Genomic DNA, 27,335 nt, shown 5'->3' on the forward strand with positions numbered 1-27,335 from the left:
GACGTTCGAGGTGGACCTCAGTCGGCCGCGAGTCCTCGGACGGTGAGACTCTTTTTTTTCTATTTACACATTTTCATTTACGACCGGAGAAAGGAAGCAGCTCGTTCCTTCGCTCGGCCGCGCTCGCCTACTCGTCTTCCTCGCGTCAGAGTTTCTTTCGAAGCTTCCTCGCGCTCCTGAAACTACCTCGAGGGCCAAGGTCGAGAGCGAGAGACGTTTTTCCCTCGAACGATAAGTAAAACACGTAAGTGAACCTATTCCAAAATAAGACTTATTAGTTAAATTAAGTGGCAGTTATCGACGACGAATACGACAAATCCGCGTCCTATCCTTGGCATATTTTGAATTTGCTTCTTTCCTTCCTTGGATCTAGTCGTTGAAAAAAACGGTTCGGCCAAAAAACAGGCTCCTCGCTTCTCCGATCTATTATTTTGTCCTTCTTTCCGTTACGCTTCGTGGACGGGTCCTAGGGGAGAACCGATCGATATTCTCGAGTCGAGTAATTGACGACAAGTCGATCGTTCGGCCACAGAGATGCGAACCAAAACAAAGCGATATTTGAAATTGTTTTTTGCGTCGCCTAGCAAGACGTTCGGAAGCGTCGCGTCGCGTCGCGTCGCGTCGGAGCCAAAGTTCCGCGAGTAATGCATATCGATCTTCGTGATTTGTCCTTTAGTCGAATTTTTGCCACGCGTCTTTTCGACTAATAAGATTGGAAATGCCGGAGGTACGAGTGTATTATAAGCGCTCTTTCCAAATTCAACCGGATTTTCTTCTCTTAATATTCATGAAAGACTCAAAGGATCGCGCCGAAGGGAGGTCCTTTCTATTTTTTCCCCTCTTCGATTAATCATATTTCCAGAGCATAATTGTCAAACGAACCTTTCTTATCCTTTCGTAATTCTCTCGATAAAAAAGGAAAGTATCGTCTCTCTATGAGGCTTCTATTTCGAAAATGTTGCTTCTCATTTTCATAGAAAAGAGAAGAATGGCATCGAGTAATACGGGAGAAAAACTCGGAGGGATGATATTCCACTTGGCTTACTTTATTTTCTTTTTTTGTTTTCGAGCGCGCAACGAGAGTTTCTCATCACGCGCATATATTTTTCAAGGCTCCTCTGAATATAAGGCAGATACGATTGCTTTTTTACTTTGTTTTCAGTTGTTTTTCCTCTAACGTACAAAGGCATCTAACGGTACAAGGCTGTTTACCCTTTTTCTCCCTTCCTTTCTTAAACCCCTCTCCCTCGCCGACTCGGCGATCGACTTAACGCAATGTTTATCATTTCACGAGGGAGGTGGTAAACCGGTCGCTCGTTTTTCTTAGTTTTCGGTCACCGACCGGTATCCGGAGACGTAACGCGTGGGGTATTTCGGGATTTTTCGGAACGCCACCCTTGATCGGGATAACGAAGATTCTTTAGTTTTTGTTTGTTTCTTTCTTTTCGAAAGAAACGCCTTCTATCGATTTTACGAATGTTGCTAAGGACAATTAGATCCGTTAGGTTGGAAGTATTCGTATCGGCGGTCGATCGCGCGGCAGAGCTATCCGACTCCCTGGGCCGCGAGTGATTTGCATAAATTTTCCAGTGGAAATGAAATTGCTCGTGAAACGCTCTAAACGCTAAAGCTTTCCGCTCTATTTGAAGTCGGCGCCTTTTCGACCCGCCCTCGAGTCTTCTTCCATGCCGCAACGCTTTCGCCGCAACGCTTTCGCCGCAACGCTTTCAACGCAACGTTTCCATCGCTTTTCTTTCATTTTCCTCGAAGGATAACGAAAAGGTTTGCGTCATCCTTCTCGTTCCACTAGTGGTTATTCGTCGATAGTTCGTTGATGAAATCGTTGTTTACTATTACTTTCTTCTTCAAAGCGAGCGTTTTCGAGGTAAAAAAACATTTGTCGGATGGGTAACGATAACCACCGACTACTAGCAGCGGACGTGCGAAGAAACTGGATTAGAGAAACGAGAGCCGAGACCATTCATACGAATTTTCCATACGTATACGTAGAAGCGTAATAACCGCACCGAATGATATCAGGCTCTCTTCGACTTTAGCGCGAAAAAAGAACTTTGGTAAATAGGTTTTCAGCAATTTTCGTGTTGCCGGTGAAAGGAGACTCGAGCGAGTTAGCACGCGCAATTTGGTTCGTAATCCAAGCCTCGAGTCGCGAGTTTGAAGTCCTACGTTTTATTAAATATTTGGGAAGAAAGGAATAGCGTTTAGCGCGATTTCCCCCTGGGAACGATTACGATCGTTGGACAATTACGATCGTTGCCAGTTTCCGTTGGATTCGCCGAACTTGGAACGAATGTATATTCCGCGGAATAACAAGGGGAAGGAAGATTAATTAATAGAAAAAGCTCGTTACGTAGGATACTCGTAGTAGTCGTGCGCGAGTACCACGAGCCCGGGTATTTACTCCCTTTTAACGTCGAGTGTTATACCCTCGGAGAAGAGACCGAGCAAAGTGCCTTTTCTCTCTTTCTCGAGCACCCCCAAGCCTTCCTTCGCTTTTCTTCTCGTTTCTTCTCTTTCAAAGGAAATCATCTTTTGCTCTTTTTACCGGCTCGTACAAGCTCATTGGCGACCTCGAAAGCGACACAAAAGGGACGCCGGAAGAATATCTCGCCGGAGACAGAGCTTTGACGCGGGCTCGGTTAGTCCTTTCGAATTCTTCCCAATCGTTTATTAGGCGCGCCACGCGTCTCCTTAAACTCCATTATTTTCTATTTTTTCGTTTAAACGTAGTCAAATTGTTCAAAGTTTTATCCAGCTTAAGCTCGTTGTCCTTCTCTTTCGTCGGAAAGAAAAGACCCGCTTGCTCGATGATCGAGGATTAAGCGTCCGTACTTTCGAACAATCGGTGTTATGCTTACGAATTAGTCGATAGAGCAAACGAGAAAGATTATTCGAAAATCCCTTAATTTAGGGCGAAAGCAGTCGCGCTGTCGGATGGCTTACGGAAGGGATTAAAACACCTTACGAATTTATAAAGCCGACTTTCTCTTTTATTTCGTCTATTCGAGAATCAGCGAATACGCGAGTCGTTCCACGAGGTCAAGGTACAGCCTGATCAATTGTCCTCCCCTTCCTTCCTTCTTATCCGAATGCGTTTACCCTTCCACCTAAAGTTCGTTTCGCTAACTGTATCGAATTCGATTCGAGGACTAGAAAGGCTGGATTTGGAAGGCGCGAACGTAGTTCGTTCCGTAGCAGGGGCGCGCACCCTCGCACACACGCACACACGCACGCACATTCTTTTCCCATCGGGTCGACGTCACATAAATCGTTCGTTCGCACTAATTGCGGCCAGCGGCCAGCGGCGTTGTCCTTCGCGGCCCCTGGCGCGGCTTAATCTCGGCCGGCTGTCGCATTTTTCAATGAAATCCTCCATGCAAATTGGCTCCTATGGATCTCGCGCCCTCCCCCCTTGCATTCGAATTCCTAAGGTCTTGGACGTTGGCAACATTAAAAGCGAGCGTACGCACCTACTCCTGTGGACTATGGATTTGTCAAAGCGAAGCGAAGGAAATTTGGGAGTCGAGCCGATTGCCGCGGCACAAATGCCTTTCCATGCTATCGCGTTACATTATTGCAGCTCCTTCCTTCGAACAAAAGTCTATTTAACGTTCGTACCTATATCTCGTCAAGGCAATTAGTACTTTGTACTTATATTTGATCCGACGCTCGTTCGAAGCCGCAAACTCGAGGAAAAATGTTCGACGCGTATTCCCGCGAAGCGGTAGGTAGATATATTCCACTCGAACGACAAGTTTTCCGTGGCATTAACTAGAAAAGTTTCAAGTATTCTTTGAAGTCTTCGCAAATTAGAGGCTCTCTCGTAAATTACGTAATTTCGCGAGACTCGTCGTGGAGGACTTTTCTCGTACCGAGAGGGAGTGGCGCTCCCACCCACGCGTGTCGTCTTTCATTTCCTTTTGCTTATAAGGAAAAACGGTTAACGAGATGGCACGCAACGCGCGTAACGCGCGTCGCAACTCGGTTCTAAGCCCGATGGCAAGCGCGTCGCTAAAGTGTCGCTCCTATGTAAATAAATTCGCAGCAGCGTTTGTTGGATAGAGTCAAAGAAAAAAAGAACAAAATCTCGAGAATATGATATTTTTTGACGAGAGGAAACTCCGCCTCGAAAAGATTCCTACGAAAGGAAAGTAAGTAGAGCAAAGGGATCGCGTTGCACGTGTACGCGCGAGTTCTTTGAAAAATTAAGAAAAATCTTTCTCTCGGATTTTTTTTCTACAACTTTTTTCCCCTTTTTCGTCGGGACTCTCGAGGATTTGATAAAGCGATTCCATAACGCAGTCTTTATAATGATCTTTCTTCCCTTTCTCGCTTCGTCCCCGCGAATTTATTATCGAAATAATACGTACGGAATAAAACATACGGAATAACGATTTGAAATATTCGTATATTCGTCTATGGTCGTTTATGGAAAAACGATTAGAATCCATTTGGATGGCAGCTCGGTCGAGTCGGTGTCTTCGAACGGACTAAAGGGATGTCGCAATGTTCGCTCGTAGATCCAATTCCGGCACCTGCCAAGGGTTAATCTCTCTCTCTCTCTACTCGAAGTTCTCCGAGGCGACGGTATCCTCTCGAGAGTATTCATCGCGATACAAGTCGACTCTAATTGATCGCGCGACGAAGATCATCCGATTTCTCGAGGACGGATCTAATATTCTAAACCGAGAGCAAGGATTTCCGCGATTCGAACCCCTCGCAAAGTTGGAAATGCTTCCAATTTGGAAATCCTATTTTGGTTATAATTAGCCTAATCGCATCGATGCATCGCGTCGAGCATTCTCTTTCTTTTTCCGTCGACTACTTAGTAGGACTACTAAGTAGCACGCTTTAAAAAGACGATTCTAGGTCGGGATGGTGGGAGGATGGGTGCCGATTGGACTCGTGCGCGTATCGCGCAACTGTTTCCAGTACGACTGCTGCATCGCCCCTAGCGTTGCGCTTTGTTCTCACCGTGTGTGTTGTCCGAAGCCTTATGTCGTCGTCGTCGTCGTCGTCGACGTTGTCGCGTTGTTCAAAGTCTCCTCCCGCAGCTCCGAGATATTCGCCTCGGTTCCTAGTACTAAAGTAGGATACGCGACGAGCGCTTGACTACTTTTTTTTTTTTTTTTTTTCATTAAGTACACACCTTCTATTCTCTATTCCCTGTTATTTTCTTTGACACATTCGACAATTTCTTTTTTCTTAGCCTTAGCCCTATCTCGCGAGCCAAGTTTTTCTACTTTCTTCGGTAAGAGCTTTCCGATCGCGTTTCGTCGATATAGTCTCGTCTCCCTCCTCGACCCTTTAACCTTTCGCGTCGAAATAATTTATACTCTCGAAGCGCACTCGTCCAACCGTTAGCTCGCTTCACCCTTCTTCCTCTTCGCGCTTTAATATTCCCGCGATGAACATCGGCGGCAATCTCTTTTCGACGATGAAAATGACAGATAACGTCGAAGGTATTTCTTCGAATTGGGCACGCAGCCCATAGGATGGAAGTCAAATTGTCCTTCCAGCGAGAGCAAATCGTTACCGATAGATTAACGAAAGAGAATTTTTCGTCCTTTGGAAAAAAAGGGAAAGCACTCGTTTTCCCTTGTTCTTTCCCCTTCCGTTGAATTCCGCGAAGCTCTTCTTCGGCAGGTATTCGAACGTGCCAAGAATACTCGCGATCGAGATCAGGAGAATAAGACCGAACCAAATCCGTCCTGGGTCTTTCCCTTAAACCTTCCTTTAGTTTAGTTACGTAAAGTCCTCCTTCCCGAGACGTCCTCGAATCGAAAATCGAAAGGTCGACGACGACGGATGTATCGCATATTTCTTCTCCGGCGAATTCCTTCGACCGGAAGACAAATAAAAAAAAAAGATAGTCATCGAATCCACGTATTTCGTATTAGTCGTTAAACCGTAAGAGGACAATTTCGTAGAGAAGAGTATTTAGCCTGCGTCATATGTAGGGAGAATATTTTTAGTCTCGCCTAAAATAAACTCTACTACTATCGATTTTACACGAAGCCGTTGGTATCGAGACACGGAGCGTAATAGAAATGTAAACGCTGCGTTAGCTGCAATTCCAAGGCCCGGTTAATCCGAAGCCGAGGGATTTTCTTCCTTCTCCGGACTTCCTCTATCCCCTAGGATCGCGATTACTCGCGAAGAAGGAGGAAAGTTCGAGAAGTAGCACGCGGCGCGCGTACTCGGATGGAAACTTTTCCTTCTCCTTCCTACGTCGCGCTTTAGTTTCGCGCTTTAGTTTCGCGCGCCTCTGGGACAAAGCGCGTATAAGTACAAAGCCTAAAGATCGTTAGTTTCGATGCGCCGATATACGACGAGAGTAGATTCTCTTCTCGATGTATCGTCTCGGCTAGAGACAATTTTTCCTACCGTCGAGAGAGCTACTTCGTTCCTACTTCTTTTCCTCGGGATCCTTTATATCGCTCTACTTAATCTTTCTTTCGGTCTTTTCGACCAAGACGAGTGAGCGAATGAATAGCCCGGCGGCACGTATCCGGATTACAGTTGGACCTTTCAAAAGCTGTCGTATTAAGCGAGCCCCCTATATTTCTTCCTCTACCATTCTCAAACTACTTTTTTAACTACTAAATTCTTCCTCGCGTTCGCTTCTTCTTATAGATTTTTCATTCATTTTAACCGACGCATTATTATTTGCAACCAGAACCCACCCCGGAGAACCTTCCTTCTTATACAACTTTATTCTCCTATGGCAATTTCTATTTTGATTCAGTTTGAAAGCTTCGTTACGGTAAATAGATCGGACGTTATTTAAAGGAATCTAGTTAAAGGAGTTTTCGAGACAGATGTAATTAATTTCTCGGAAGAAATTTGTCGCGTCGTAAAGTTACTCTCTCCGCGCTCGTTTGCTCGTTCGCGATAACGTATCTCCAACGTAACTCGATAATCTTTCGATATTATATTTGGAATATCGATATTATATTTGGTTGCCTCGTGGCCGAGTCGAAAGGGTGGGGGGGGGGGGCATTGAAAAAACATACGGCGCGATTAAAGGAAAAGCAAAAAGCTAACGAATTCGCGAGCGGATCGTCGCGTTGTTCGCGCGCGGCCGCCCATAAATATTTGTTCGTTCGATGAGTGGAAATTTCGTTTCCTCCTAATATCGAAGAAATTACAAACGAAATGCGAACCGTTTGCATACCGAATGAATTTCCCTGTTGCGCAACAGTGTTCCGTTGCGTTGTCGCGTTATACGTAATATACCATTGGCTGGCGCAACGTTCCTTCCGATATCCCAATTTCTCTCGGTCTCGATCGATATCGTATCCGAGCTGCCCCTCCCTTCGAATCGTTTATGCTCTAACCATAAGCGGATTTCCGATCGAGCGAACGATCGCGTTTGAGATTAAGTATACGATATGCTCCTGCGATCTATATAGAATCTATATAGAATCAAATATACGAAGATAAACGTTCGCTGTAAGGGTACGATCGATATCATTCTAAATAGAGAAGGGTAAGAAGGGGGCTCGTCTTACCGATCCTTCAAATTCTCCCGACAAATTGAAAGAAAGAACGCTTCCGATTGCTATATTAAATCGATGCGCGAAAGGAAAGAGACGATCGAATAAATACGCTCCGTCGACCCCGATAAGCCGTTCGTGCCAAGATACGCGAGATATCCCATATCTCCTGCTCGATTTAACAACAAATATGGGCCCAGGATGAATCACTTTTTGCAAGCGATCTCCTTTTCGAAGGAGAGCCCAGCCTTGTTTTACATGTCTGCTGCTGCTGCTGCTGCATCGAGGCGTCCATGGGTAATAAAGCTCTTTACGTATGCGAGCCACGCGTTTCATATGCGTTCTATTTGCATACAATGCGATGCGTACATTTAGAAATGCGCACACGCGAGATGGAGAAATGAATTTCGCGGCGGTAAGATAACGGCGCGCCGACCAGTCGGCGGGGTATATCGGAAATGTCGCTTCCCGTCTAGGGAGGCCAAGCGATTCGCTTTTTTTCCTTAAATTTCAAATTGGACGATCAAATGTGAAAAATAGATAAATTCTCGAGTATTTATGATATCTCTCTACGAAATGACGTTGCAACGTTCGCCGCTGGAGATGGAAGCGATCCTCGTCGACAATCATAGCATGAGGACGAACAATGCCAAAATTATGCTCCGGAGGGAAGATATTCCGGACGTATACGGCCTCTTCGCAGACGTACATACGCGCACATCTTTTTAGTCGGAGCAATGGATTTATCCTCGAATTAATAGAAAAGGGTGAAAGGGGTAGAGAGAGAGAGAGTCGATGCGTTAACGAGCCTCGCGAAAGACAGGAAGCGCATAAGCGTGCATAAGCGAGCTCTCGGAAGCTACGAATTTCGGAACGTCCCGATCGATCGTCCCGATTTTACGAACGACTCTCCCCGTTCAATTTCGCGCTTATTTCCAAATGTTCATTTCTTCTTTTATACAGGTGGAGGCAATGTGTTACGGGCAACGATTTCGTATTTACTACCGTTTGTCCCACGAAGAATACCTTCCCATATACAATTTGATCGAACTGAAAGCCGCTCTAAACGTTATCTACGAGCCACGGTATTGAAATATATTAGCGTCGTTCTTACGATTATTTGCCAAACGCCTCGTATATATATATTTCCTAAATGATTTTCTCTCGCGACGATTCGTTATCGTCGTATCTTATAGAATTTATGTCGAGTCATCCCCGTTCAATTTCGCGCTTATTTCCAAATGTTCATTTCTTCTTTTATACAGGTGGAGGCAATGTGTTACGGGCAACGATTTCGTATTTACTACCGTTTGTCCCACGAAGAATACCTTCCCATATACAATTTGATCGAACTGAAAGCCGCTCTAAACGTTATCTACGAGCCACGGTATTGAAATATATTAGCGTCGTTCTTACGATTATTTGCCAAACGCCCTTATATATATATTTCCTAAATGATTTTCTCTCGCGACGATTCGTTATCGTCGTATCGTATATAGAATTTATGTCGTCATCGACGAGTCCACCTTTTGGTCGCAAATAAGTCCAAGTTTGTTGCTCGACGTATTGGAAAAATTCAATTTCGAAGCTTCCTCGATTAACGTATTGTCCGATTTGAACGTTCTGAAGGTAGGTGGTACCTACGATTCAAAACTATCGATAGCCCGAACAAATAAGCCGAAGAAAAATGGTTACGCTTGTCAGACCACTCGCCGTTATTTCCATATTTTCATGAAATCAATTTCAAATGAATTATGATCGGACCGGACGCAGTGCGCTTTGACCGAAAAAAGAAGAACGGACGATCCAGCTAGCCGATTCGATCCTCTGCTTTCGGAGACCCCGGCACGGTACACCAACGAAACGAAGAACCTCGACAAACAGCTCGAACTTTTAATGAAAGGTAAGGGGTAGTCGAAGAAGCGTTTCAAAGTAACGTTAGCTCGATTAACCGACTAGCTTTCGACGAAAATATGATTCGACTTTTGATTTCCTCGAGTATCGCTCGAGTATCGCTTTTGTCCAAACATAGCTCGAATGTTATCAATCTTTTCTAGTAGATTATATTCTCTTCGACGGGAGTATTTTCGGAGGTTCGCGATAAAACGCGCCAATTCGTATCTTTCTTTTCTCATTTCCGTCTTTCGCGGTTCATCCGGTCATTTCTTTACGCGCCTCTCTATTCATCCTTCCTCTTTCTTCGATTTTCTATTTCCACGTCATCCTAGTTCTTCGTAGCCGCAGTGCGCCCGGCGAAAATCTCTCTCTCTCTCTCTTTCTCTCTATCTCGGTAAATTGAATGGCTTTACGAGCAGGATGGAAGTACCTAATAAGGTCTTCCCGGCTTATTGAAACTTGGATTTCTCCGAGGTACCTCTTCCTCCTCCTCCTCCTCCACCTCCTCCTCCACCACCTTCGCATCTTTCTTTCTGTTTATCCATCTTATTGATAGTTACCACGGCAGTGGTGAAAACGAAAAGAAATCCTATGGAAAGGGAATCGAGTCGAGTACGAGGCAAAACCAAACCCTATTGCCGATATTGCATTAAGGATATTTCTAAATTTCCGTCTCTTCAAAATTTCATTTCGGCATATACTAATGAAATTTCCATTGGAAATCTTTTCTCAGGTTTCCCGGAGAAAAAGTCTAAACCGGCGATGGGTCAATTTTCGAAATTAAAAAATACTAATAGCGCCTTACCTTCGACCGTCAAAGGATCCAAGAAGAAGCGCGTTGGAAACGAATGAGAGCTTTGTTTCCGTAATCGCAGTCGCGCGAGCATTCGCGCACTCGTCGTCCGTTCTCCCAACGACTACTCCCCCTCTTCTTTCGTACGAGAGAGAAAAATATAGGAGCGTTTTTGCGACGACTATGACGTAAGAGAGAAAATTGCGTTCTCTTTGTTTCCACATTCTTGTCTCTCGTAAGGGGTTGTTTTAGCGTGCAGCATACTCGAAAGTCGTGAAAGTCTAAGCGGATCTACGCGGAGAGAAGTCGTTTGGAAGGTCCGGGTGGCCTCTTTTCGAGCAATGAAGTAGCTCAAGCGCGACGAGGACGCGGACGTCCAAACCCTCGCCGAGCTCTAATGATCGTTAACAAAGTATAGGATGAAAAAGTCTCTCTAACGATCCTAAACAAATAGAATGAAGTTCGAATGGAAGCGCGACGACCACCATCGGACACCAATTAGGACATTTATCGAGGCCGCCATTTTTCGGCTTCCAGCGAATTCGGAAATTGGAACCGCTAAAAAGAAAAGTAAATAGATCGGTCGTGGCAGGTTATGCGAAAAGGTACGCAGGAGGCATTCCATGCTTACCGACGTCGGTGAATTGGTCGAACCGCGTTATGCCACCTCGAGGCCACCGAATCAATAGAGCCGCCTGGCCGATAGTTAACAATTTGGAATACCACGAGAGACAGGGAGGAAGGATGCTCTCTCTCTCTCTCTCGATCGACCGCTAACTCGTTCCACCTGGGGAACCGTCCGTCCGCATTATTTTATCTTTATGCTTTTCCAAATCGAGATGAAGGCTGTGACCGCTGCCACTCGACGAGGCGAGCCATGGCACACGTCTGCTACTCGCCGGCCAAATTCGTAATCGTCGTCCTTTCAATTTCGAGCCGATTTAATCTTCCCTCCGCATACGGGACGCGCGTTATAAAACGGAGAAATTCATTATCGAAGCGGTAACGAGATAAATGCGACGGACGAGTTTCGCTATTCTCTACTATTCCTTCGACCTCGCGCAGTCGTATATTTTATAAATAGTCGAAAAAACGCAATAGAGATCCAGCGAAAATAGGTACTCGAGTATTTTTCGTCCGATGAAATTTCGAGTGGCGCATTCTCCCGCATTGGCGAATACTCGAAAAACTCGTTGTCGTAACGTTCTTGATCGCGATGACACAAGTATTTGTATATTAAAAGAGTAGGTACTATCGCGCTAGAGGAGTACCGAGAGTACTAGTATCTGCCGAATAAATACGCGGAGCCAAAGCTTTCTTTTCGATAATAGCGCGTTTCGTCGAATTCAAAAGTCCAGCTTTCGGACAATTTAGTAGCTTTCATTGAGCCGTGCCAATGTTTACACGAATGGTACACGGACGATATGTAAAAAATAGATCGAGTTAACGGGTGGCAAAGAGTAAACCGATAGGTTAAGCCGCCTACGGATTTCCCATGGAAATTCAGTCCCGGCGGCGGCGGCGGTGGCGGCGGGGAAGATCGTTAACCTCGCGAGGCCTACCGGAACTAATTCGGTCGATCCCCTAATCCGCCTAAACAGTCGAATAAAAGTCATTCGAACGCGTTAAAGCTTCATCTACGACTAGGGCTAGTCGGTAGCCTAGTAGCAGGCTTTCCCCCTCGTATTAATTGGAAAGTCGCGATAAGAGGGGCGCCGCCACCTCTATGAATATTCTCCTGGATATTTGCCTATCAATAAGATGATAATTGAACGTTAATTAATGCCAAGCCCGACCGACTGCGCTGTCCGCGCTATTCTCTATTAAAATGAAGATGGGAGGAGGGAGGAGGGAGGAATATCGATCGATTTTTCCTTTTTTTACTCGCGTCCGGTTGGACCCGTTTCGCCTACTTACATGGAACGCGGCTCGCGCGTTAGTCATACGTATAGCGGTAGGAGCGACGTCAAATGCGCGAGCATAAATCACGACCAGGGAGGGTTGTGCTTTATTGTTATGCGCGCTTGGATGGAAGATAACGCGAAAGGAGGAAACGGGGAGGACACTGGGAGGACACCGGGAGGATTTGATTTCAGTCCACCGATGGCTGAAAGGAGAAGGCTGCTGCGTCGAGGCAGCTCGAGATTTATGCGCTCGAACCTTCGACGAGGCTACAAATCAGTTATTCTCTGTCTTGTAACTGGAGAAACACCGTTACTACTGTCGCCTCTATACGATCGAACGAGCGCGCTCTTGTTTTTCCAATGAAAAGCCAATAATTGTAGAAACAAACTCTTACGCGTCGCATTATCGCGTATCAAACGCCTCGTCCTTTCGTTAATTTTCTATTTATCGACTCTATTAGTTCCAGAGAGGAATGTCGAGAGGCGCGATATAGATTAAAATGACATAATAACGTTTGCCGATTATCGCCTACAGCGAAAATTGATTTGGCGCCGTCAAAGCGGAATGGGAAGGACGCGCGATGGCGAACGTGCAACGGATATAATGTACGATATATGCAAATGATGCGGCCCTCGCGCCTAATTACGCTATATTATACTTTTTTTCTTTTTTCCTTATTTTCATAATTATACATATTCCATTAAATATATTGCTCCGAAGAGAGATAGACAAAAAAAAAAAAAGGTATAAATCCTGCTTTTACCCAAATTGCGATTCTTTCCTTTTTCATTAATTTTCATTTTAAGTGTTTTCTCCGAGCGCCCCTCTTTTGCGCTTTTTTTTTCGCGCAACATTTTCGCTCAAGCCAACGTCGACGTCTTCGCGAAACACATTTTATCTCCTATAGCGTATGCGCTTTTACCTTTTAATATAGAAATACAAGAAAGGCAAATGGCAATGGCGATTTTAACGAAAACCCGATGAAAGAAATTTCGATTTGGAGATACGTAAATAGGTAACTCGTGGTAAAGGGTGTACGGGTAACCGGCGATGGAGCATCGAAACGGTTCGCGTAACAAGCACGTCGAGCAAATCTCCTCATTCGGTATTGATCTTTCGCGGTGAAAGAACGTAATTGCCTCGCTAATCGCGATTAACGCGAGATCGGACGAACATCGATTTCGCGATATCGTTGCATATTAGTAGAATCGGTTGACGAGACGATAAGAGAGGGTAGGTGGAAATTTCGGGAGCCGGAGACGCTTTTCATTTGGAAGATTTCATTGTACCGCGCACGATACTTATGCTCGAAGGCATTCGCTTCTAATTCGAGGACGAACTGCCAGAGGCATTCGCCTGGGAAACGTTCAAACGAGAAGTTCATTGTGTTCCCCACAATACGATGCCTCTCGCATCCTATTATCGCGTACCATGCGCTGGTCTGGGAGTCGACGTGTTTATCGGGTCTTCTATATTCTCCGCTTTTCGCCTATATACTTTGGAATAAAAAGCCGGGTAATTTGGCTTTCTCGAGCATCGCTCGAATGCTCATTGGAGGAACGCGCGTATTTTTCCGCGTTATATTCATCCGCTCCGTATGGGGAATCCTTTCGAACCGGTCAAACTCGACGACGCGTCGACGAAGAATCTCGCGCGTCGAGAATCGGAACGCTTCCTCGCCAAAGGAAACAAAAGAGACGAAACGTGGCTGGCGTGCAAAGAAAGTACGTGCCTCGTCGTCTGATAAATGTCGTCTACTCTCGCCCGATTGTTTCGTCTCTTTTCTTCGGGAACAACTAAACTTGTCTCTTCTCGCGATAAAGGAACTTGCTTTATCTGGCTGCGCTTATTACCTTAGTTCCTCGTTACTCGGAATTCTTTTCAAACCTTTTTCCGAATCTTATTTTGCCAAATTAACTCGGAGAGAAGGAATATATATAAAGTAAGTAATTCGTAAGTATGAATCGCGGCCTATACGCTTGGTCACGCGATAAATCGTAAATATACGTAAATCTCGCGAAACCCGCGCGGTTCCGACTTGATAGAAGTAATACGACGAGCCATTACCAACGCTAATTGGGTCGCGCGCGCATCGCGTAACTTACGTCCGAACGAGCAACAATGGCGTTACGTCGGAGTTACAAAATACTTTTCTCCTTCCGCAAAATCAGTTGTTTGTTTTAGAAATTTGTCGTCGCCGGTAAAGAAAATTGTTCGGCGATCAAATTTGGCTTCGGATCGAAGGGTACGGGAAGAGGAGGTCCAAGCTGCCAAGCAAATATTCGATCTATTCGTACGTTGATGTACGACGCGACGCTCTTGTTTCTCGAAAGGATACTTTAATCGTCGAAAAGTTCGGCGGGGGCCATGATTAATTATGGCCCGCAAGATGCACCTTTTCCCTTCGTCGAGTGCTTCGTTAGCCCTAATTTCGCCTTTGGACGAAGCTCCGAGAAACGAGGCCGAATCTTTCCCAACTCCGATCGAATTAATCGCGACGCGTCCGTTTCCAACCAATTTCATCGTCGGTCATCGAAACTTTGGCCAATTTTCGTTTCATCTTTTTCGTCGCGCCGATTCGCTTTTCATCCTCGCTCGTGCATCTCCACGTTCCTGGGATTCAATTTGCATCGTCGTCTCTCGAGTTTCAAGCGTTGATGCAACTTTTCCAGAAAGTCTTCAAGACGAATTGCCGTTTGTATACACTCTCGGAGATTTAGCGGATGTCTCAGACGTGGAAGGAAGGAAGGAAGGAAGGAAGGAAGGAAGAAAGAAAATGAGGGGAGTAGGACGAAGAAAAATGTATACGCTTCAAGAGGGTGGAGTTTATAGAAGATCTTTCTAGCGTGCTGTCTGCTTTATATTCTCCTACGTACTTTGGATTATCAACTCGTCTTTTTTTTTCACGATACAACGTCTATATAGGTATACCTAAGCACGCGTATTCGTATTTCTATGCGGGTCTCAAAAGGATTTGAATGAATGCTCGTCGTCGACTCTTATGCGGAAAATCGAAAGAACGAAGTAGCGTAAAACTAAACGAACGTCGTAATCTTTTCTTTACCGATCCGAAAATCAAAGTAATCCGAACATCGAAGCGATCGCGAGTGGCATGGTAAACTGGCTCGAAAGGCTCAACTATGATACGTACTCTAATGCATAAGGTAGGAGAAGTACCACCGCGAGCACTTGGGAGTGATAAGCGAGATAGCGTCACTCTTCCTTGTAATTACTATCCGCCGACTCTACGACTCTGGAGACTCGTCCCGTAAACGAAGCATGCATCGGTCATGGCCATCCAATTTCGGCGAGTTAATAAAGCTTGCGATCGTTTTCGATAGCGGATGCGGATCGATTAACGGCTCGATTATCATCGTCAAATGTCAACGAAAAGATTACACTCGGAAGAAAGGAAAGCAAACAATTGCAACGATAATACTGCAGGATTTTCCTCGCGATCCTTTTTAACTCCGTTTATCGGAATTATCTTGTAAAACCGAGTGGGGGCCGAGAGTAACAAGTCTCTCCGGTGCAAAGGGTTACTTTCGGGCGTCGAAAATGCGAGGCGAAAGAGCGGAGATTAAGAACAAGTGGCGAGCATCCCTTATCTTGTAACTGTGCCAGGCGAACGCCACTCACCTTAAAAGATAAAAGATCCTTCTTCCAATTCTTAGCCGCGAATCTCGCGATACTCGAGTGCTCGATGTTCGATCGATCTTCGATTCCTTCCTTCCTTCCCTTCTCTACGAGGTAATTGTTTGCAGGATCGCGGAAAGTAGGGAAAGAAATTGTTCTCGAGTTATAAAATCGATTGGAAAGTCTTAGAACGCGACGAACGCGATACGATTTAACGAGACATTATGAAAAATATTGTATAAGAATGGGAACGTTCCGCGAAATAATGTCCATTCGACCGTAACACCAGCCATAGAAATGACGCGTTTATACGCGATTACAATAGAAACTCGATTACGGAACTTGAGAATTCGCGGTTTATTCGGCGACCCATTGCGCCGACAGCAAAGCACGTTCCGTCCGTCGTATTTGCGTCCGCGTATGCGTCCGCGACAAAATTTTGCGCGTTTGCGCTAAACGTTGCGAGGCATTGCAACGACTGCGATATTTCCTATTTAATAACATAACGCGCCCGATAGACCGACGAAATTTGATTTTGCTCGGCACGGAAGACGTCCCCGCCGGACCCTATGCATATATGCGTTGATGGGCGCGCGCACCAAGATTCCTCGTTTACCCATCGCATTTGCGTCAACCGTTCGACCACGCGACCAAACGAGAACACCGTCTCTCCCAAGATTTTCATGAATAACGCATGAACCTTCCGATGTTAGCTGTCACGGTAGGTTCGACGTTCCGTTTAAATAAGCGACCGAGCTCGAGTAATCCTTATTATTTTCAGAGTCGCGGTATACCGGACGGCGAAAGGATGTGAGAGGACTATATGGATAAACACCAAACGGGCAGGGCAGATTCATCGAAATCACGAACACGTGGCGAGACGTGAAGCGGGGTAAGTTACGCATTTTGCTCGATTCACTTGGTTTGTCCTACGTCCTTTACGAAAGGCCATTGGAAAAGGTTTCCTACTTATTCTTGCCTAGACGTAGTCTCCAAGGGGAAGCTCATTTTTCAAAGATATCGACCGAACGGCTCCCAACTATTTTTGACTTTGACTCGGCGATAGAAACAGCTCGGACAAAAGCGAGAACGATACGATAGAAGAGAGTATCGTTTCTTTTGATCCGTGGCCATTAAACTATCTATCGCGGGCCATCCTTTCGAAACGCGAGCGGATCTATGGATTTGGATATTCGAGAAGAAGGAGAACCGATTTACCGGGAATAGGGCATTAAGGGTAGGTAGCTTCCGACTACGCTAACCACGGCTTTTCTCTTTCTTTGCGGGACAAAGCGATCGGAAAGCTCGCTGCTCCTATGTGCACAGGACCTTTGCGCGAAGATTCGACGCAAACCGCGGAGAGTCGGCGCGGAATCTGCGAGCGTAAAAGCTTCTCTCAATTTTTCCAGCAAAGAATTTGCACACACACACACACACACAGCTCTTACATCTACGATCTATCTAGACTTTCTCGAGCGAATGCGCGACGAGAGGAAAGTTCCAACGGTTGTTAGAAATGTTACGCGACGTAGCTACGGAAAAGCTATATAATACATTTAAGGATCGATCCTATCGCATCGCGATAAATGAAATGGCACGCTTCTTCGTATTTGTTACTTCCACTCGTACGCGATCGAAGATAGAAACGTTTCCTCTTACCATCGACGCGGATTTTATTTTTCCTTGAAATTGGAATGTTCGATGGGCTGAGCGGATTCCCGAAAAAGGCCTCTACCACAATCGTGGTCATGAAAATGTCACGAAAATGTCGCGAAAACGCGTCTACTCCTTCCGCTAAGTGACAAAGTTAGCATTCGGATAGGTTCTCGTCGATCGCTTCGATACTCGCAAAGTTTCCACCCCGTTGAAAGGTAGCTCCTCGTCTCGGAGCTCGTTACATGCCGAGTTAACGCTCTCGAGTTTGCATAAAATTCTGCCATTTCCAAGCAGGGACCGCGTAAAAGATTAATACGAAATTTGCGGAAAACGGGTGCCGGTGAAGGATAGTAATAGGAAAGCGAATAGAATAATAATAACTCGAAACGAAGCAACTATACTCGTAGATTATATATATATATCTAAAGGCGTAGGAGGTGCGGGTTAAATTAATAGGTCGATTCTAAAGGTAAGGGCACTCGTGCGGAGGAGATATTTCATCGGAATATTGATTTACGCGTCTCTATCATTTCCGGACGATCCAAAATCGATAAAAAAGGATGAGAAACGAAATGAATCTCGATCCGTCGAGAGAGCAAACTTTTCCAACTGGCCGCTCGATATCGAATATGTTAATCGAGCACTCCGGTGGATCTTTATTACAGCTTTGGTACCGCCCGTACCGTGTTTCTTCGACCAATGGAAATTGCTTTTCGCTAGATCCTACGAACCTTGTATAGGTCTGCGTGTTCTCCTTCGAAATATAATATATTTGAATATATTTATTTAGGTCCTGTGCGCGATATCTAACGTCTTTTTTCTTTCTTGTAGCGTTGAGCCTGCTGTGCGTAAAGAAATTCTCCGGGAGTGCGACCATGCTGGAGGCTCCACCCGGAAGTCGCGAAGACCTCGTGGAAGCAGCAAGAACTCCATGTACGCCTACAGGTCGGTGCCGCCGATTTTGATCTTTTAACGAGAACCACCCCTGTTATTTCGCGTTACAACGACAGGTAAATTATCGGGCCGCGGCGTATTTTTTAGGCTCCGGTCTTCCTCCGCAACGTTTGCATCTTTGCCGGGGAAAAATGATCGACCGGAATTCTTTGCGATGCAAGTATATATCGCGGTAATAACGGCAATCGTCGTCCGTCCACCGTGGCCGCGCGCATATAGGTACGCGTATGCATGTAAATATTGAAATTGCCGATAGCCGATAGCCGATAGTCGATAGTATGTGCATACATATAATATCGTAAGCGCGCTCCCATAGAAATCGCATTAATTTCGACTAATGATTTCGCATACGCGACCGATGATATCGGACGTGCAACGAGGTTCCTTTTGCTTATCGACCTTCGACGAACGCGACGTTACGCGATCAAATTGTTCGGCTTTTTTTTCGTTCGCCTATAGGCGTATCACCTACGCGCGTCGAAACGAAAATGGAAACTTTACGTCGTTCGATAATTAATCCAGACATTAATTAACGCAACGTCGAAGGAAAACGAACTGAAAATGGTATTCGGAGCATTAATAACTACACCTTATTACTTTAATGAACTTGGTCATTATTTGCATCCACGTTGAATTCCAACGAATAGAATTATTATTCTGGAGAAAGAGAGAGAGAGAGAGGGAGAGGGAGAGAAAAGTTTCGAAAATGATACGATTTCCATCGCTTCGATGTTTCGCTTCGATGTTTCGCTCGCTCGCTCGCCATCTGGTTTCATCTTAAAAGTAGTAGTCTACTTATTACGGAAAGAATAGCAACGGCTCTTTTTTTTTGTTCTTCTTGCCTTTTAATCGCATTAATACATTTTTCTCGATATCAGAAGTAAAATAGCTTTTCAATATTCCAACGCGAATGTCTACGCGAAAATGTGAAAAGGAATTAGGAGTTCTCTTATCGATCTTTGCGAAAAGCTTCCGTATTTCGTGGAGCGATTCCCTCGGTCGGCCTTTCTAACTCCATTAGTACTTTAATAGCACTTAATAGCTCGCGAATAAGGAAGAAAAACGCGTTGGGTTCGGTTCGGTTCCACCTATCGCGCTATATTCCATTGACGGGTCGAACGGAAAATAATTGGCTCGTACTTAGCTGCGCTCGCATTCGGATCGGGATTGATGTCAACGCTTATTCTTGGAAATCGTAGGCATAAGTAGGGTGCGCTTGGTGGCAGGCAGAGGGCAAGTCCGTAGTCCAATCGATAGCCCCTGATGAACGGTCGAATGGCTAGTGGCGCGCGGCACCGATGCCACCGCGTCTCTATGAATTATTTAACGCTACCCAAGTGGCCCTCCGTGTATTTGCCCTCCTTCCGGTCTTCGTTTCGTCCCTCGCACGACCGATGGTCTACGCGCTACCACCAAAGCCCGTAACTCGCAACGGTCCGTTGGCTTTGCTCGGAGAGCCTTTCGGGTTCACGGCCCTTACTAGGTCAGGGCCATTCCTTCCCCGGTATCCCATAGAAACTTGCCTTTTCTTTCGATCGATACGCACCTGAGTCGAACTCCAACCGAACTCAAGTTCAAGTCAAAAATGCTCGTTCGATTTCGTATCCTATCGTGTATCATTTCCTTTGTCTCTGCTCGCTTTCCATCCGAGAATCGAGAATTAAACGCATCCGATCGAGAAACTAATCATTTTCTAGACGTCCTATCATTTATTACTCCGCGAAACTTTACCTCTCCTGGGACTCTTCCCTTTAAAGCGGATCGTTCTTTAAAAGCCGAACGTCCACGAGACCCCGATGAAAATCGTTCTATAACGTAGAAATTGGACGAACGCTCGGAATCCCCGACCGATTCGATACGCGAGCATGAAATTTGCATACGTTCAAAGTGCCATCGCTGACTAACTAAACTTAACTAAACCAACGCTAACGTCTTTCGACGATACCGAGATCAATGCCGAATCCGAGCTTGTTCTAACGCGATTTGCCGAATATATCGAAGCCGATAGTGCGAGAAACCGTAAACCATTGAATGCCTCGGTCGCGGTTACGGAATTCTCTCGGCTCGCAAACATCATATTTTTCTTTTTCAATTAGACTTTTATTTTTCTAAATCGCGTGTATAGAAACGTTACGGAATAGCGCGATAATCGATTAGCAACGCATACCGATCATTTGAAATAGTAATCGAAGCGGGTTACGAATCGCTCGCAATTGTATCGTCGAGATTCATCGCTATTTCCTATAATTTATGTTACCGCGGGTCCATTTTAAACGCGAGATAAATCCTACGGTCGCGTTTCAAAAGTGTACGCGTATCCGTTCGTCGATAGCATCGTAAACTCATTGTCAAAAAACAATGATATTTCGTAGAATGCATTAACTCTCGGCGTATCTCGAGCGTCCTCCGGGATTTCAAACGTAAAATGAAATAATACGCGTTCCGTTTTTCTCCCTTTTTTATTAGCAAAATAAAAGACGTTTATGTACGTATATATGAAAATTCGTAAAGTTTCTCAAATTGATTTCGTCCGACTGATCATTCCGTCGTCCCCAACTTTATAAACGATCGAAGAAAAGGAACGCGCGTTAAGAGAAGAAGAGTGGTAGGGCCCGGGCCGAAACATAGCCAGCGAGATACATTCATTCGTTATTTCCGGCTGGGCTGACTCGTCCGAGTGCTGGAACCGAAATTACCTGACCGGAAACTGTTCTCTCGTAACGCGGAGTGCACCGCGGTGAAAAATGTCTCTCCTCCGTTACGCAATCTCGGAATATCTCGGTGGCGAGATAAATCGTTAGCGACGCGTCGCCGAGTTGATTCCAGCAGCGAATTGGATCCTACGGCAATTGCATTTCCCTGTATTTTCGCAAATAAGTAACACGGCCGAAGGAAGGATTTTCGATAAAATTGCAAATCGAAAAACTTGGCGCTCGATAAACCCGTTGTATAGGAGGAAAATTGAAATTCCTGGATGCGATCGATCGCGGCGAACGGCCACCGAGGAAACTGCCTTCGCAATCGGATCGATTTCCACGTGCATGCTGGCTATACCTCTGCCGGACCTCTCTTTTTTTCCACTTACTTTTTCGGATAAGGGTCGCGGAACCGTTTGCATGAAAATGGATCATCGACGAGCGATATCAAAGTGCCTCTCAAAGTCCATCCGAGGAAAATATCGCGCTATCATTTTTTTCCCCAAAATCGCGTCGTTTCGAACTTTTATGCTCCTAAATCTAACTCTATATGGAATTATCGTCGCTCGTGAACGTAACTACGGCTAATCCCGGAGATTACTGTAGTTCGATGCTCTCCTCTTTTTTTAGCAATATTATTTGATTTCATTTTGGATGCTATAAAGATGTCGAAACGAATCGTTACTCTTTCGATCGATATCGGATGTTTGCGCGCGAGCTCCGACGCGGGAGAGATTATTCTCCCACCTTACGATGGGAAAACTTAGAGAAAGAGGAGAATCTATAGGATTCCTAAACTAGGATTCCGTCCTAACGAATTCTATAGGAAACCGCGCGCGAACCTCTTGACCGTATATCCTCCCGCGTATTTCCACCTTGGGAAATGGCTTTTCTCCGTTTTGCGACAATGCGCGCGCAAATGGAATCAAACCAATTTAATGTTCTACTCGGTCTTTGCTTTCAGATCTGGACACCATGTTGTACGGATACACAAACAGCATATACGTGCTGGACCACACTCCGGAATCCTTGCCGGTGAGTATGCGGGACGCGATCCCCCGCGCGATTTCAAACGAGATCGCGTTCCGCGTCCTACCAGGTGTAACGACTTCGAGTATAAAATTCTAGGATATTAAGAAAGGAGAATTTGTGGGTTTGAAAGGAGAGTCAGGGATAGGACAATGGTTTCCCCCGTATGGTCTTGGGAGATAAACCAAGGCTCGCGTAGGCAGGGGCGCGTCCCTGAAGTAGATCTGTCAACTATCGGGTTCATAGTCGAGTATCTACCCGCTACCTAATCTTTATGCACGCTCGCGTACAAATAATATTATAAAACGGGAGAGAGAGAGGGGATACGAATATCGGAATTTCGTAATCTGTCTTCGACGAAAAAACGCGGCCACTTTTAATCTTTAATAGAATAAGAGAGATTATATATATATAATTCGATCTCACCAATCGTCGCTAATTAAGCAATCGTCGGATCCTTCCAATGCGACAATTGGAATTTCGCATTTCGGATACAATTATTGCGCGTAAATAGCATTTTATCTCGTTGCCGGGGGTGTTTCAAGTTAGGTTAATAAATCGTTAGTTAAATTGTTCAGATATTTGGCATCGATCGAAGAAAAAGAAAAAGATCGAGTTGCATTTTTTGCTACAAATTGAACTTATCATTTTCGTTAGCGCGCTATTGAAAAACGTAGAGTTTAATTAATCTAATGAGTTTCCGTTACGCGCGGCACCTTGTTAATTGGAACATCGAGTCGTATAGTTATACGTGCTAGTAGCAGTAGCAGTCGTAGTTAACGGCCGAATGGATGATGGCCCGTCTACATTTGCGTCCTGTAATTGATCGATAATTGCTTTTACTCTGTTTCGCGTACATCGACAAAAAGTAACGCTAACGAGCAACTCTTGCAAAATCGCGTATGATTGCGCGATCGCGCAAAGTAAATTCGCGGCCGTTGCTTCAAAATGTGCTCGGAAATTAGTTTTTTTCATACCCATTGTATTTTATTCCTTGTCATTCGACTGGACGCGATCATTGCTTCGATTTTACTCGATTATTTTTTCGTCCAAATAAATCGGATAAAAAGTTCCCGCGACTCTTGGAACATTTCCAATTATTTTCTTCCGGTATAACGATTTCTGCTCTATAACGTTAACGATCCCAGGCGGCGAGAGAGCTCGCGTCACGATTCTTATATTCAAATGCAAAAGGGGGGGGGGGATAGAGGAGAAAACAAACAAGATTCAACGACGCGGCGGTCCTACTCGCGATTAAAAATGCCAATGTTTTTGGATATGCGTCGGGTAGCTAGCTGCTGCTGGTTCAAATAGAATTGGTAAAAAAGATAAACGTTAGACTAGCGAGTGTCCTACTCTCGTTGGAACTTTGACGAGGTGTATGTACTTTTTGTTGTCGGTCTCTCAGGATATGGATATGCTGCAACTATTCGCCTCGCCGGCAGGACGAGCACTTCTCGCTAACGACGACCGGCCGAGAGGATCGACGTCGACCTCCTCCTTGTCTCGAGAATCCTCCTCCTCGAGGTTGAAGAGGGGCAGAAGACCGTCGGGAACCGGCACGGTGAGCGCCCCCACTTCCCCGCCGAGGCAACGAAAGTCGAGCGCGGAGCTTTACAAAGAAGCCGTCGAAATACTCGGACTCACGTGTTCTCTGACCGACAGTTGTCGATGCATCGATTGTCAGGTAAGGCCCAAAATGAATTGCTCTCTTATATCGCTATAATATCATAAATAACGAATTATCCTTTCTCTCGGATGCAATCGGACAGAGCAACTACTTCGACTGCGACGACGATTGCGGCGATGCGAGAACGGAATTGGCCGCGGGCACTCCCATCCTGCTCGATCACGCTTTGTCGCATCCATTGACGTGTTCCATACAGTAGCAGGCCAAGTGGACGAGAAGAAAACAAGAACCCGGACCCTTTATTAACTCAGCCTACCGCGCGTCGTCTAAAACTTATTCTGCCAGATCTTTGGAGGAGGATCTTTGGAGGAAAAGCGACGAACGTTTTTCCTCCTTCGCGTATCTTTCGAATTGCGCATCCGTCGAATTTCCACAATTTCTACATCTTTTTTCATTATTGTCAGCTCGAATTATCTCGTCCGAATGATCATCGAGTACTACTACCTACGCACGTTTGTACTTTTGGAAAATCATCGAACAAGGAGGGTTTTGCGATCGACGAAGAATAAAGGGCAGACGAATATAAAGGGACGCTAATGACTATGCCAAATTATCGATAGAAGGATAGCGTTGATCCAGTTCATTCGTGTACCTACGCGGTGCGTTAGAGAATTATATTATACATCATATTTCCTACTCCTTTTATTATTATTGTTATTATTGTAAACTATTCGAGTTTAGCGAATTCAAATATATCGTTGCTCAGAGTTAAACCAAAGATATATATGTGAGGAGAAAAATACGCGTACGCGGGTGGTACGCCTGTTTCTTCTCCCTAGATTACCGTCTTCTTTTCTCGGAGTAAGAAGGTGTCTGTGTATATTACGTAGATCCTAACGATAAATGATACATGACATAGTTATAAACGAAATTAGGCCTGAGAACGAATTATGCGTTCACCCGATCGAAGATGCAAGATGATGTTCGTGGGGGGGTGGGGGGAAAGTGGGAAAAAGATCCCGAAGATCTCGAAGGAGTCTAAAACTTATCGTAAGAGGGGATTCTAGTGCCAAATAACAAGACACGTTCGTAAGCTATACGCCGTTTACGAATTATCTGTACCTACCTTGTTGCTAAGCTTGCCAGATTATTAAATGAATATTTCAATGATGAATGAATAAATAAATAAACAAATAAATAAATAAATAAATATAAATATATATATATACATATATAATATAACATAGATGGAGTTTCAAGCGCTCTGATCGAGTTTTCTATGTACATCTCGAGTTACAAATCGAAGCCTTCCCCGATAACTATATTATTAAAGTACACACAGGATTTCGTAAATTGGCATCATTAAAAGTACATACAATTCGTCGTTTGTTCTTTCTTTGATGACAAAGATGACAAAAAAAGAAATGTTATAATTGTTACTTTTTTCACAAGGAGACACACCTACTCTCTCTCTCTCTGCGTTATAACACAGGACGTACGCTGACTGCCAGCGATTTATCGTACAATTGAAAGATTCGATTTCGACGATGCCGTCGTCGATTTCGATTAACAATTTGTCTTCCTTTATCCAATATTATAATCGTTTGCGTATATCCGTCGACTATCCAAGTCGTCGTTTTATAACGCGCCAAACGATTCGATCTCATGGAAATGTTACAATTTAATCTACGATTACCGCGATGGAATCTAAGTAGAATAGAGCTTTTAAGAAGACATTTTTCCAACAAATAAACTATCCAAGACTAAGGACATTTCCTCTTTGCTTTTGCTCGAAATCGTTAACGAAACGCTATATCCGATTAGATATTAATCGTTCATTCTCTTACCGATACATATATATATATACTTACTTACTTACTTACTTACTTACTTCTTACTTACGATTAGTTATTTACTTCTATACGTATTACTGCCTTTTTACTCGCGAACAGGAACGTTTAGATTACTTGGATTCATTCTTATCGCGTAGGGTCGTTAACGATCGATCGATCGATCGATTTGCGATTTAGCTCACGACGATTCTCACGACGATTCTCATCCGTGAAAATATAGGCGAAATCGATAAGAGATATTCTTCTCATCGCAGCGAGGCGCATTTCAAATCGAAAATGATTCAAAAGCGTGACAGATATCGAGCTCTCTGTCTTTTAATCGATCATTTTATAGCAACGCGGTTATTACGAACAAACCTAAAAGCATTCCTGTAAACTACGATGGCGTACTCTAGGATATGGCTAAAATTCAAATATAGCGTAATAAAATATAGCTCCATTTCCGTTTTAACCGTATTCTCTCTCTCTCTCTCTTTCTCTCTCTATTCCCATTTCCTTGGAATTTCTACCAAATGATAAGTACGCGTAAAATGTATCGTTACAAAATCTACGTCACCGATCATGCTATTCGTATTGATTTTCGTCAAACCGGTAAGACAAATCCCTGTAATCCACCCGTTTCCATTGACGTCATTGAAAGATTTCTTCAACGCGAAGGTGTTAAGGTAGGAAACTACCGCGTTGTTCGAGTTATACCGAAAAGGGGTTCAACCCCGGGTATCGTTTTTATCGACTACGGATAGAATAAGCTCGGTAAGGGAAGAAATTTTCAAGCGGACCTTTTTACGAAGGAAACACGTTTCTACCCCCGACGTATATTCTTATCCGATAAATATCTTGGAAGAAAAATGTATAAGATCGCGACATGGAAAAAAAAGCGTATCGGTAACTCATCCGATGCATCTCGACGCAGCTAACCGCCCCCCACCCCCCCTAAAATAAATGTAAATGTAAAACGTAAATAAAATAGACTTTGTAAGTATACGCGTGAAATTTGGATAGGACGATTATCATCGTTTCGCAGTCTCTCGGAGAGATGTTGCGTTCGAACGTAAGTGACATCTCTGGCGCCAGTCTCCCGACATGCAAATCGAATTCGGGTGCGTCCCGAAAGAAAATACTTTTATTCCTCGATGCGTGTCGAGTTTTGGAAAGAGGGGAAGGATACCTTGGGGAGCGTCGCTTATATCGAGTTAGAGCCGTTTGAATACCGACGGCCGGGAGGATCAAAAGTTGATACCCGTCCGCGGGGCTCTACCAGTCATCTTGATACGATTATCCGTGCGACTCCTCGAGAAAGGATATAAAGGTACTAGAGTAGGAGTTACGCCCTTGTTCTTAAGGTCGGGCCGATGCAGTTGCCCGGCACCGCGCCTGGAATCCTTAACGTCGTCGCATCGACCTACGGCACGCATAAAGTATTCCTAAGAGACGACGATCCTATTGGAAAGTGAGTTACGACTACTACGTGGTCCAGGTAGGCGCTGATACGAGCACTCCTTTTCGAATTATATGCGCTCGACGCCGCCTAAATAAGATATCATTATCGGGAAACGTTCTTTCATTCCCCTTCCGGTAATTGTATTTTCGCTAAAGCGATAATCAGTCCTTTTACTCTACCTCGAAAATACAAATCTTGTTTGTGGAAGTTCTTCTACGACGGAGATCGAAAGAAAGTTCCTCGATCATGAATGTTAGATGCGAATGTTAGATGAATGTTAGGTCGCGGCGTAACGTGACCCCGTGCACGGCCATCCCAGGGAGTTG

General features: G+C 44.8%; 1 protein-coding gene across 3 annotated transcripts; it reads left to right on the top strand.

Annotated features, from left to right (window-relative positions):
• LOC122519523 lies at positions 1 to 26,019 on the top strand. Of its 3 annotated transcripts, none has more exons than XM_043639021.1 (6): positions 1 to 244; positions 16,532 to 16,642; positions 18,238 to 18,351; positions 22,021 to 22,091; positions 23,494 to 23,772; positions 23,858 to 26,019. In XM_043639021.1, the coding sequence occupies exons 3-6, from the start codon at positions 18,282 to 18,284 to the stop codon at positions 23,972 to 23,974; spliced, it is 537 nt and encodes a 178-aa protein (XP_043494956.1). In that variant the 5' UTR covers positions 1 to 244; positions 16,532 to 16,642; positions 18,238 to 18,281; the 3' UTR covers positions 23,975 to 26,019. The 3 variants fall into 3 exon arrangements, with proteins under 3 accessions (XP_043494956.1, XP_043494957.1, XP_043494958.1); XM_043639022.1 differs by lacking the exon at positions 1 to 244 and adding an exon at positions 9,231 to 9,423; XM_043639023.1 differs by lacking the exon at positions 1 to 244 and adding an exon at positions 16,277 to 16,471.
• The last annotated feature ends 1,316 nt before the right edge of the window (positions 26,020 to 27,335 follow it).

Source organism: Polistes fuscatus, unplaced genomic scaffold (genome assembly GCF_010416935.1).
Source record: "Polistes fuscatus isolate 324 unplaced genomic scaffold, CU_Pfus_HIC Scaffold3, whole genome shotgun sequence".
Taxonomy (NCBI): Eukaryota; Metazoa; Arthropoda; class Insecta; order Hymenoptera; family Vespidae; genus Polistes; species Polistes fuscatus.

Bases quoted from the DNA above. Each gene is read 5' to 3' on its own strand.
- LOC122519523 (XM_043639021.1), top strand. From the start codon at position 18,282: ATGCTGGAGGCTCCACCCGGAAGTCGCGAAGACCTCGTGGAAGCAGCA. The intron at 18,352-22,020 runs GTCGGTGCCGCC...CTTTGCTTTCAG, and splicing joins AACTCCATGTACGCCTACAG to ATCTGGACACCATGTTGTAC. The intron at 23,773-23,857 runs GTAAGGCCCAAA...GCAATCGGACAG, and splicing joins GTCGATGCATCGATTGTCAG to AGCAACTACTTCGACTGCGA.